General features: G+C 39.3%; 1 protein-coding gene across 2 annotated transcripts in view; it reads left to right on the top strand.

Annotated features, from left to right (window-relative positions):
* The window catches only part of kdrl (kinase insert domain receptor like), a 36,552-nt gene that overhangs the window by 1,040 nt on the left and 22,390 nt on the right, over nucleotides 1-13,122 (top strand). The window contains exons 2-11 of one of the 2 annotated variants that reach the window (XM_026357688.1): nucleotides 3,816-3,906; nucleotides 4,920-5,134; nucleotides 6,056-6,183; nucleotides 7,440-7,599; nucleotides 7,719-7,858; nucleotides 7,952-8,123; nucleotides 8,484-8,610; nucleotides 8,742-8,911; nucleotides 9,776-9,926; nucleotides 11,692-11,818. In XM_026357688.1, coding sequence (XP_026213473.1) covers nucleotides 3,816-3,906; nucleotides 4,920-5,134; nucleotides 6,056-6,183; nucleotides 7,440-7,599; nucleotides 7,719-7,858; nucleotides 7,952-8,123; nucleotides 8,484-8,610; nucleotides 8,742-8,911; nucleotides 9,776-9,926; nucleotides 11,692-11,818 — 1,481 coding nt within the window. The remainder of the gene's footprint in view (nucleotides 1-3,815; nucleotides 3,907-4,919; nucleotides 5,135-6,055; nucleotides 6,184-7,439; nucleotides 7,600-7,718; nucleotides 7,859-7,951; nucleotides 8,124-8,483; nucleotides 8,611-8,741; nucleotides 8,912-9,775; nucleotides 9,927-11,691; nucleotides 11,819-13,122) is intronic. The other variant, XM_026357689.1, reaches the window with a different exon arrangement.

Here is a 13,122-nt window from a genome sequence, read left to right as displayed (position 1 = left end):
AGAGATGCACTCTAAGTCATCCTTGCCATTTCCAAATAAACATCAAATCTAAACAAAGGAAACACTGCTCAGGTTCATCTCCATTCCATCACCACACACACACATACATACTCATACACACTGTGTACACTCATACACAGTTTCAGCCCATGAAGCTTTGTCTACAATGTTTTGAAGTAGATTTCCTTCACTGTCCACACGGCAAGCGTGGGAAAGACACAAGGAGGAAGCGGACGTAGGGGTAAGAGGCAGCCTGGAATTGTTCTGACTAGTAAAGGTCACGGAAATGTGACATGCTACCTGAGCAAAGATTTCTTCCCGGAGCTCCTTGTGCTCACATTCTGCTAAGTCAAATGCCATCTACAAGACAATGGGAGGGAGGAAAGGAGGATATTGTTTCTGCATAGAAGCTACTGACTGGTAGAGCCATTAGTTGTTGATGGTGCTTCAGGCTGTCTTTTCTACGATGTAGAACAGGTTTTCTCTGGCAAATAATGTACAACGCAGTACAGATACTTAGCGAGCATATGCCACTGAAATTCAGCATTGGATTCATCAATGATTTTCAATATTTCTACAATGATGACAGAGTTTTTTAAGCCATCTTTCTTTCTGATTTGAAATATGGGAGTGGTGAAGAGGTCAGTCAAGTGCAGTTGGGGCTCATTGCTTACTAGTGGTATGTCTGGCTCAGAGTAGGAAGAACAAAAATGTGTCAACAAATGCATGTACACGCGCACACACACATACAAACATAAACATACACACACACACATATACACCTGGATTGGAAGATTTAACAGCAAAACATAAACTTAATTACCTTACAAAGAGATATTAAACTGTACAAATTGCTTTTTTTTTACTGTTCTTAGGATGATCCCAGCACCTGGTCTTTACAAGGCAGCCAACAATATATTTTCTTTGAATAATGCATGAGATCTCAATTTCAAGGAGCTTCTGTGTCCCTAGTAGTCTTAATCATACTTTATGGGATAGAAATCCCCTGGCTTTACTATTTAGGAGAGTGCAGGAGAGTGCTGTTTGGCTCTGCTCAACTTTATATCTTAGAGTGACCACCCATCTTCGCCAGCTGTTCCTTTGTTTTTCCTTTTTTAAGAGGAGTCTAGGGCGTTTTGCCTCCAAATCTCCAAAGACGTATATACTGCTAATATAAAGGCGGTCCTCTAACTGTTGTCCTAACCTAAGTGCAGGCTTTTCAGAAGGGCTCCATGTGAGAGAATACTTCAGGACACAAGTAGCACAGCCAGAGTAGTGGTAGCTATGTCTTAATTTGGCAGGTAGTCCCAAGCAACATTTAATTTTTGTTTTGTTTTTTTATGATGAAACCATCTCTTTGTCTTAAACATTTCAAGCTAAATAAAGATTCATCTGAAGGACTGTTGGCACAAACTTTTACCTTATCTAGACATACAACTAAGATTATGTATAGGTTTACTTTGTGTCTAATAGTCTAATTATATTTAAGTATATTAGGGTATATAAATAAAGATCATCTCCTGTTGTATCATGACAGGGTAGGAAATATGTACAAATTGCGTGTACCCTCTTTAAAAGAGACGGTAATTCCACACATTTTTTTTCTTCAAGCACTTTGCACTTCAAGCAATGTGACTTGGGGTTTCCTGTTCAGTTTTGTGGTTCTTACCTCTTACGTCTCTTTACTGTGGGGACAGTTTGGTTCAAAGTGAACATATTTGAGATTTTCATAAGTTTTTTACATCTCTTAGATAAAACGCATGTGTCTGTCTGTCTGCTCATTCTTAAGTACAGTGTTAGTAAACCTATAATACCACAAATGCTTTCCGAACACCATGTCCTTTGCCACTTCCCCTAATCAATGCCAAGTGAGGTCAAGGACAGACAGTGGTGAGCCTGGTCTAATTTTGGTTGACTTTGCCCTATGTCAGTAGTCAGTTTAACACTGCTAACTGGCTCAAGAGCTCATCATCAGCTGACTGAGAACCTGAACCAGAAGTCACTCTGCCTCCACTCTGCCTCCCTGTCTTTCTCCCTCTCTGTTTGTTCCACGCCTGTCCACCTTTTAATTGTTCCTAATGAGAACCAGCCCCAGGGCTCTTTGAACCAACACAATAAGCACAATTTCTGGCATATTTTAGACCATCTGATGGAGGAATGCAGTGCACAGCTGTTGTGGGGGGTTTGGAGTGCTCTGGCAGCAAGTACTGCCAGAGCACTTTTGAGGGTGTGGGTGTAGAGAGAAAATTGCAGATGTTTTTTTTTTCCCAGTGAACAGCTCGCCTGCTGATTTATCTATCTGTAATGTGATACTGAAGGAAATGAAAATTTTGAAAAAATAGTTTTCAAAGCTCCCTGTAGGTGCAATTTGAGATCACAGTCATGATTTTAGTTATTCTTATTTGTGTCCTGTATGCAACTAGATGTCATCATTTATAGATTCTTTTAAATTTGCACATAAGTCACTGAAATAACATTAGGTGTAGCTGTTTTGTTTTAGCTCATTATGTTTTAGCTCATTTTTACTCACAAGTAAATATGAGTGCTGCAGACAGCAACATGACACATTGTAGTTTATATTTTGCCACTTGTATATGCAACAGTTCCCAGAAGTCAAATTCAGTTTGATTCATTTTTGTAAACTTCTCAGTTTCTGCAATTCAGTTACCCAGACTTGCTGCCCATTTGCAGAAATTATTGAACAAAAAAGCTGATTAAAATGTTCTTACTACAGATTCATAAGTTATTAACTTGTGAAAACAGTATATAATTGTCTATTAAGTTAAGGAAACTTAATTAAATTAATCTAATATACAGCTGAAAGCATATCGTATCACAATGAAACACGAAAGGGTGTGAGCCACAATCCTTCCCCTCTCCATAACCTTGGACAATAAAACAATAATGTTCTAATATTTTGTGAGGAAGTTGATATTGAGTGCCCCTGCCAACACTGGCACTGTGAGGTAATTCTTAGCACAACAGCAGTGTGTGTGTGTATTTATTTGTTTGTAAGTGCAGGTGTACTTGGGTATGTGCATAGATTTACATGGGTGTGTGCATGGATTTGTTTCAATGAGTTAGTATATGTGTCAGCTTGTTAGCATTATGGTATGATATTGTGTAACTCCATTGTCTTTCTCAATGAAGTGCTGCAAATAAGGCTTTCCCTGACAATAGTAAAATGTGGAGTGTTGACTTAATAAATTTGTTTTCTGCCCACAAAAGCTGCTTGGGGACCTTAGTGAAAAGAAGGAAACCTCAAACTGTGACACCTCCTGGACAGCTGGGAGAATCAGAGCGTTTCCTATGTTGAATGCTGTTAAAGGGAGATCTCAACAGATACAGTTCACTATAGACCAAATAGCAAGCGTTGAATTAAATTTCACGACCTTGCATTTTCCCTGTAATGTAATAATAGCACTTGGAGTGCAAGGTCGTTGGTAAATAAAAAAAACTGCTAAAAAAGAGGAAGGGAGCACCCACTAAAAGAGACTGAGATTTAGAGGAAATGTATGCCTGACTCAGTTCTCAGTGATTCTAAATAGTGTGACCTTTCTCACAAAGTGTCACAGGTGCTACGTACTCTTCTTCTCATCCCAGAGGTCTACCTATTTGACAACCTGCTGGTCCTCAGTGGACAGACACTAGCATAGAGGCAGACCAGAAAAGAGCAAGATAAAACCCACATGTAAAGAACTGCATTCCTGTAAAAGTGACTGAATGACATCATTAAAGGACATGCTGTAAAAATGCAGTTTTTTTGGATGTTCTCTTCTAACTGCTCTGTTTCTTTGTGTGTGTTTGTTTAACAGGACATTTGAAGAGACAACACCTAAAACAACCTAAAATGCTGCCTTCTGAAATGCATATACATAAAAATAATTTGTTAAACCTTACATGCAGGTATGTAACACATCTACTCAAATATAAAGTGAACCGAAACATTTACATATAACGTCAGCGATAAATGTAGAAATAAACATTTCTATTAAATTTATTGATGTGTGCGATTATCACAAAAACTTTATTTCACGTTTGCTTGACCTAGCCAGTGCTGTCAGATGCAAGCGGGAGAGTGGCGTATTTCTGAACTGACACTACAGCCATACAGTTCTTCTTGTGTCATTACATGACAGAAGGACCAGGAAGTAAAATGAACAGACTATGTCGGAGCCTTTGGCTACAAAAACGCTGGCACAATCCTTAACAGGAACCACTTGGGGCCCACATTTGTCAGTTTATTTTTCCTGGGAAAAAATGTGGGATCTAAGTGTGCTGTATTCACATTTGTTACTGTAAGAATTAAGAGAGTCTTGCATCATTATGCAAGCCCGCAAAGAATGTTCAGGGACTCATGCCCCTTTTAATGCAATGCTTCCCTACAAGGCCATATTCTAAGACATCTGGTCCATACAGAACTGTCTTATTTTCATTAGATGAGAGCTGGAGGTTGCTTGAACCTAACTACTGCAGGCAAAAGCAGTGGTATGCAAGACATTTTTGATGTTCCCCTGGGATCTCTTTAATTAGAGTTTTAAAGTGAATGTTGTATGGAAAGAATGTGTTAGTTGAGCAAGGAATTCAAGAGAAACATGTTCCCATGTGAAAGTTCAAGTTATTGTATGACTCAAGATTAACTCAAAATAAACTTAAAATGTACATCAAGCTAAAAAGTCCCATGGGGAGAAGCAGCCGCTACCATCATGAACTAAAACGTTTGTGCAGTCTTTGCCAGCTGTGACACTTTACCTCAAAATAGATCCAGTGCTTTGTAAACAGATAAACAGTGTTGTAATGTCAATGTTGAAAATGTAACACATTTAACAGAACAGGTTGTTTTTGAAATTGTAAAAATTACTATTATCAAATAATATGTTCAAATTCATCTAACATTGTCCCTCTTTATCTTCTCTCAGAGGTCATGGTTCACTACAATGGATACTTCCCAATGGTTCCCAACCATCAGCCTTGTTAGAAGGGATGAAGGTGGAGCAATGTCCTTCTAAGAGTCATTCTCACTGCAGCAAACTGACAATCACATACACGAGTGCCAATGACACAGGGAATTACACTTGTAAATACTCCAAAGGTGGTTCAGACTACATCACCAAAACCTATGTCTTTGTCGAAGGTGAGACCTTTGCATTAATATACTGTGATTATCTCAGATAATAACTCATTTGTTATTAAAGTCAGTGGAAATAGGAGAGCAGAAAACCATGCAGTCTTTCCTGGATTTTTGAAACTCAACACAAAGAACTGGACTATTAACACAGATAGGGTTCTTTTTGAACTGAATTGTTTTTTTTCCATCCATAGTTTAACAGCACTAATTTTGGAGAATGCCAGTAGAAGGCTTTCACAGGGTGATTGTCATTAGCTGACGCCAGTGAACGGGTTTGGTGTTCAAATCAACAAATAACAATTCAACAAATCAAAGTTAATGAACAGAGTGAAGATAAAAAATAATGAATTAGTCAACAAGAGCAGAAGAAAGAGCAAAACTCAAAAAGGGGTAGGAAGTCTAGTATAATGGAAGAAAAGGGAAGAAATAGGAAGAAGAAAAACCTTATTCTTTCAATTTTTTTAAAGTGTTGCAACCATTTCCAGTATGACTACAGGTGCTCATCACATGCAGGATTTACTTTATTCTATAAGCATTCAGACTGAAGTTGTCTAGTTCTCCTTTCAGTTTCTTTTGTACTAGGTTTCTGAGCGTGATTGCACAGGAAGTCCTGGTATTTCACTATTTCCTGCTCCGGCTACCGTTTTCCTAAGTCTGTCCATGTGTAAGATATCACCAGTAACAGTTAAACTATTATTCAAATGGAGCTGATGCCAGGCAACAAAATGTGTTTTGAGTGTAAAGTCAGTCATTTGACACAGATGTGTATATTTTCCAGACACCTTCTTCACAGCTTGCAAATTTTCTACACAACATGATTATCCCAAGGGACACAATGTGAGGGAACACATCTGTTTTGAAATGTAGTTTCGGTCTGACCTGTATTTTAGATGTCACTGATTTCTGAAGGTGTTTTTTATTCCTCAGATCCCGAGCAACCATTTGTGACTCCGCATTATTCATCACATTACGCCATAGGCATCCAGCGACATGAGACTAACCTTACCATTCCCTGCCGGACCTCCTCTCCCAACACTAATGTAACTTTGACAGGGGTAAGTCCTCACCAATAAATCATTTGACACCTACTACCACTTATATACACTTATACTTATATGCCTGCAATTAACTAACTGGACCCCACATTAACTTAAAGACATTAACTGTTATACTGGACTGCCTGCTGCCTACACAGCATGTAATCACCCATATGAGGATGGGTTCCCTGTTGAGCCTGGTTCCTCTCAAGGTTTCTTCCTGTTGCCTTCTCAGGGAGTTTTTCCTTGCCACCGTCGCCCTCGGCTTGCTCATCAGGGACAATCTGATTATTATGATTCATACACATTCACGGTTCATGTACTGTTCTTTGGTTGTGTAAAGCTGCTTTGTGACAATGTCAATTGTAAAAAGCGCTCTACAAATAAAATTGAATTGAATAGAATTATAAATAAAATTATTTGATTGTCTTGTATATAGATTACACTCAAAATACACTGTATGAGTTAAATAGATCTTGAAATAAATAATGCAGTACATCTTCTGAGAAAGCACAGTTATTAATAATACCTCAGCAGGGTATCCTTGCTTGTCATGTTTTGAAAAAAAGTGTTTCTACTCTGTGCTCAAGGTGTCTCACTGGTTCTCAGATCCTTTATGTATAAAGCCACTTTAGCACACAGAAACAGATCGGGGACAGTGGGTTTGTCTGAGGGAAGCTCACGGCCATTGAAGGGAGTCATTCAGTCTGCTTCCTGTGAGAGCAGGAAGGTGCTCCAAGAGTGGTTTTCCCAGAATAGACTCTCAGACTAAATTTAGTTCCTCTTCTCTTGCAAACATCAGGAAATGCAGTAGAAAAACAGTACAGACTGTGTCCACACACAGGAAGCAACAGGTAACTTATCATGAGGATTCAAATCTTCATGTGACCCTAGAAGAAGAAGGAAAACGTTCATGACTGTAACCCCTGTAGGAACGTCCCCTCAGTGATTGCACAATGTGGCATTAGAACAAACAGCAGCTAGCACACACATCAGCAGGCATGTTTGTGAGACTGCAATGTTTTGTGCTACATTGCATAAATGGTTGCAGAGGTTACACTTCACAAAACAATAAAAACTAATTAGGCCTTCACTCTGACAGATGTCTGTCCCCAGCTGAGCCCAGCAGAGCATGAGTTACATGTTAAATAGTGCTGAGTGCATTACACTTCATTTTGTCTGGCTCAGCGATCTGTAATGAACATCAAAAGTGTCACCAAATACATATTTCTGAGTAGTGACAAAACATCTGTGCTCTTCAATGTTGATTGCAGTCACCTCCTTTACCGGAGGATATTCAACAGAAACTTGTATGGGATCCAAAGGTGGGATTCAAGATGCCTTATGGTCCCTACACCGCGTATAATACCCTCATCTGTACTGCCGTGGTTAACGGTGAAAAGTTCCAGTCATTATACATGCCTTACAGATATAGTAAGTCTGTTGTCATTCTGGCCAAATCTGCTCTCATTCAGAAATTAAGACTCATTAAAATCACTGATAAGGTGGTTTCACTTTTTCACTGTTTCATTAAATTTGTCTCAATTTTACAGCTCTTATGCTTAGAAATGTGAAAATTACCCCAAAGCCTGCTGCTAGAGTGTTAGTTGGAGACACTCTCATCCTCAACTGTACTGGTGAGACAACTTGGAATGGAAAAATCAACTTCACATGGGATTTTCCAAAGAGGAGCGTAAGTTCAGGATTTAACACTGTGTATGTAAACAGTGTACTACAGTGTGTCATTGTACAGGAGTGTGACTTATGGTACTTACTTTGTCTCCAGGCAAAGCGACATTTTTGGAACAACACCAGAGGTCACGGTGCTAAAGTTATTGTGATAAGTAAGGCTTTAGTTTTGCCAAACATTTCTATGGAGGATAAAGGGACATACCACTGCAAAGCTGAGACTGAACCTACAACACACATCAATGCCACAGTGAAAGTTATTGTGTATGGTAAGTATGCTTTGAATGGATACAAAATAAGGTAATGTATTCAAGTGTCTGTAAAGATTCTCAGTCATCCAAATCATGGTTATCCCTAAACTGTTGTTCAGTGGCAACTAAAGAAGCCTTCTGGATAGAAGATGATCTTCAAGAACTTAAAGCAAGACCAGTTGCCACTGAACAGCAGTTTTGGGGTATTGTATCCATGTAAATTTTTTGTAAAAAATTACAAATTATAAAAATACAACTAATTCAAAACCAATTTTAAATTATAAACTATTGTATTACTGTGATGATACTATAACCTTGATGATTACTCTTTACTGTGGCATGGATTTCAATGTCTTTGTCATCTATCTTTTGTTGCAGAGCACCCATTCCTAAATGTCTCATATGGACATGACCGGTCTAGTACAGTGTCTGTCAAAGAGGGTGACAGGAAGGTTGTGTTTGAGCCCAGGGTCAATGCTCTTCCCCCACCAGACATGTTAGCATGGTAAGTAACTGTAAAGCTACAATAAAAACTGCCAAGGACTGCGTGTAGGAACACATCTATCATAAAAATCTAAGTTTGTAAGTCTTTATGTCAGCTGTTTTAATTTCATACTCCATGCTTCTAATTTTTAGGTATAAGGATGGTGTCCCTATCAACAAGAGCTCCTCGTGTTACAAGATGTCTCGTTATAGCTTGATCATCACTGATGTGCAGCAGAAGCATGCTGGGATATACACTATAAGCATTGGCAACCAATTGAAGGGCCTGTACAAGAGTATGAGCTACTCTCTGGTGGTGCATGGTAAGATATTGTCATAAACCCAACAATGACTGCTGACCCTGAGGAAATTTCACAGTGTGTTGGCTATGGACTATGGCTCCGCCAGCTCTATTCTCAATCCAGTTCACTGGACGGCAGGTAGCAACTCTAGTATGAGAGGAATTTAGGGGCTTGGGTTGATTCCAGGGCTGAATTGACGTAGTATGGGCAGCTGTTGTTGATTATTGGGGCTCTTTTGAAGGGGCTTGGTGCAGTGTGTAAATGGCCTGGGCTCTTTTCTGCACATACACACTGGTGTTCCAGAGATCCCTCCATAGTCCCCAGCATTTATTTGCATTCTCGCCATGTCTACATACAGTACAGCACATATAAACATTATCTTCTACAAAAATATATATATTATGTGGAAAACAAGGTTTGTTTGTACATTGTTTAGAGCTGTCACAGAAGCTCTGTCCAAAGTATAAATATGTTACATTATGATGTGGGTGTGTCTGTGTGTGTTGACAGCTTCAGCTCTTTAAAACTGAGAAAAGGGCTACATGGTTTGGACTGCCTCATGTGGTGGCACAAGGATTGTCTGTTGTTGATTACAGCTCACATGGTTGATTCACTAACCTAGACAGGGGGCACAGCAGGGTCATTCTTTGACCTACAGCCCCAGGCAAGCCAATCATCCTGTCATTCGTCTCCTATACAGAGTCTAGAGGACAACTGGTGTCAATGGCACCTTTTTCATGGCTGTCCATCATGATTGTCAGCCCTCATTATAACAACATAAGAAGATGGGGCTGAGTTGTGAAGGTGATGCTTAATCTGACCTGTCGTCTCTCTCTTTCTTTCTCTCTTATTCTTTATCTTTTTATGTTCACTTCTCTGTCTCAGTGAAGCCAACTATTTCAGAGGCAGAGCTAACCTCTAAGGATGTGCAACCTTTCATGTTTGACCAACAGCATCAGCTAACCTGCACTTCTTATGGCGATCCCGCTCCAGATATCACTTGGTTCTGGCAATCATGTACTTCTATGCCTGAAAAGTGAGTCACCATTTGACTATGTTCCAATCACTTAAATGTTAAAACTAGATTTTGTTTGTTTGTGGTCTTTTAACTTTGTGCAATAAAGCTATGTTGCCTATGTAATATAAATCTTTTACAAGCTTTTCGTAATATAATGTGCAATATCCATTTCACTGGTTAAGATGATCCATGATCCTATGTTTAGAGATGTATCTCACTCAGGTATTGTATCTCTGTACTACTTTGTGTTTTCGTTTAGCTGCCAGTTTAGAGGAGACTAAAAAGATTGCAGATTTAAGTTACTATTAACTCCACCTTTTTTCCAGAAAACCTTTTATTGATGCACATATGATGCATTAAATTTTCTCATGTTTAATCCTGTCTACCATAACATTAAAACCACCAGGCGATATTAAAGTTTTAAACTGCACATATTATACAGCTATGTTTGAAGGCTTAAAATCACATTACTGATGTTTAACAAATACAGACAAACAGTGTCACAGGACATAATATAGGGTCCATAGGCAAAAGTCAATCCAGGAATCTCACTGTAAAAAATATCTACATTGACTGAGTTGAATCTGGTCTAGAATATGACACACTAATCAAAGAAAATCATTTTTGGTCAATAGTTGTCGAGGCTTTGAGGAGATATATTAGAGATATATTAGTCTCAGATTCCCTAAGCAGTTGTAGAGCTGCACAGAAATCAGTGTATGAGTGACTGTGCATGAATAGTATATAGCATGGTAGTGAACCCACAAACAAAATATGAACATTTCCTGAAGTACTGGCTCGTCAATGACAGCAGGGGAACTGCAAGATCATGAAAACAATGGGCCATTACCCTTCATTTATCAGGCCCCAGCACCATCATCATGTTGAATTTTCTGTGTTTTACTATATTAAATTATACACAAAAAAAATGATTTATGGTGTGTATAATAGGATGCGTTAGTTGGGTCAAAGCAACTTTTCTGCAGGCCTAAAGGTAATAGGTGCTGGCATTTGGAACAGTGCCTGGGTAGTGGCAGGCAGCTAATGAGACAGAGGAACAGCTATAGCTTGGTGGGTGGCCAATTGAGCAAAATGTTTGTTTTATAAAGCCCTGACGCTGCAAACTAGCTGTCACTGTAAATCCAGCATGTAACCCTTCAAGATCATTTCTCATCTAAATCTTGGGTGTTTGGAGGGGAGGGAGACTGTAGTGTCTGGGAAGGGTTTAGAGGTGAGGGAAACTTGCCACACTAGATGTAGAATGACAATGATAGTCAAGGGAGCATGGGGGGAGGGCATATGGGGTGTCTATCACCGGGTTAAGAAGTTATCAGCCATTCCTTGTTGACCACCTAGGTCTCAGGATCAACCTTATCTCCTTTGGCCAGAACATGGCCTTTCCTGTACAAGGTGACGCACAGAACAGCCCTTCCTGTTGCTGTTGCTGTTTCCTCCTCTGCTTCTCCTCTCATCAGGCTGATTGTTCCCAACCACGGGTGGTGAAGGGTTTTGGGGTGGGAGTCAAATTAAGGCTTTCTCTATGTTTAATAACCCAGATAGACTGCTCTAGATCTGGACTGAACAGATCAGTGTCAGCAGTCTCTCAAAATATCCTCAGGCTTTTAGAATGTAAGCTTTTACAATATTTTAGAATCATCATGTGTGCTCTAAGCAGGATGTATTTTACGTTGCACCAAATTAAAATGTCAGTAAGAGAAAGAGGGTAAGAGTAATTAAAAGTCACTTTGTTGCCTATTGGCCTTCTTGCATTTTCTCTGTCCAGCAGTTGCAGCTATACTGAAATGATATCAGTCAGTGTCACTGATCCCACTGATGGCAATGGAAATTATTCCCACAACTGGATTAAGAGGATAAACACCAAGCCTGAAATGGTTAAAGGAAAAAACAGGGTATGTTGTCTAACTTATTATGTTGTGTTTCCACATATATCTTAAACTATGGCTGCACTTGTAACATACTTTGTTCACTGTAAAATTCACAGATAATAGCAACCAGCTCACCAGCAGCATTTATAGACTTCCACATAATAGATAGGTCTTATGCATCTATGACCAGCCCATAAACAGCTTCTTTTCAGGATTCAGTTTTGTTTGTCACTGTCCCCCTCAAAAAGGCTGGTATATTGACAAATGCTGTTATACAACATAGAAACATAACTGGATTGGTCTTTTTCTTGGAAATGATTGAGCAAGAATGTATTCCTGCCACTTCTCTTATGGTGTGCCCGTAACTGCCAGTTCATTGGGTCCTACTGGAGTTTTTTCTCTTTTTATCTTTGTTCACCAAGTAATTGTAAATCTGACCTTTTTTATTGCACATGAATTCTATTATGACTCTTAACTACATAGAGAGGCTCCACTAATTTATAAGTACTTGTGGTGAGACCCTGGTGCTTTATGAGCTTTAAGACTAAGGGTCAATGATAACAAGCTATAGCTTAAAAGAAGAGGGATATGTTGGAGGTGAATTCTTCTCTGTCACCCCACATAAATCGTGTTGGCCCGTGAATAAGAATGCAGCATGGGCCAGGCCTTCTGGGTGACTCCTTAGAATAGCCAGGTCATAATATAAAGAAAACACAAGGAGAAGACATGAGCGCAGAGGTCACAGTGAGTATGGTCAGGTCACATCTCAGGGACTGTGCACAATCTTTTAAATGATTGCTTTCAAGATTGCGTTACTTCACGCTGCGTAATACCTGTAACATAACCCCATAACGCCACTCCCTCAGTTTTTTGAGAAATGTCATAGCAGCATGAATTGAACAATTGCACATTGTCGGCACAGGGATGCTGAAAGTGTTTCATGGCTACACACACAAAGCTCTGAGAGTCAATAAAATACTTCCTTTAAGCCCAGGAGGGTTAGACAGGCTACACCCAGAAAAATGCACCCACAAAATTCACTTTTGATATAGCCCCAGAAAGATGCCAGAACATTAAACTGAATCCCAAGAAGACTATCTTGATAGCAAGGTTTTGCTAATTATTTTGTCTATGATGTTAAAAGGATGTCAATATTAAGTGTGGCATTAAAAGTGCTTTGCTGGAAATTGATATTGAGGCAATGCACTAGAACTGTAGTAGAGGTCTGATGAAGAACAGACTTGGTGCAGACCCCTCATTTACCTGTTACCCAGTAATTCACTGCCGTGATTATGGTTATACCTCAAGGATTAATCACACTAAAACTT

This window comes from Anabas testudineus, chromosome 10 (assembly GCF_900324465.2).
Source record: "Anabas testudineus chromosome 10, fAnaTes1.2, whole genome shotgun sequence".
In the NCBI taxonomy this organism is placed as follows: Eukaryota; Metazoa; Chordata; class Actinopteri; order Anabantiformes; family Anabantidae; genus Anabas; species Anabas testudineus.
Note: the sequence above shows the minus strand (reverse complement) of the source record. Positions and strands in the feature narration are given on the sequence as shown.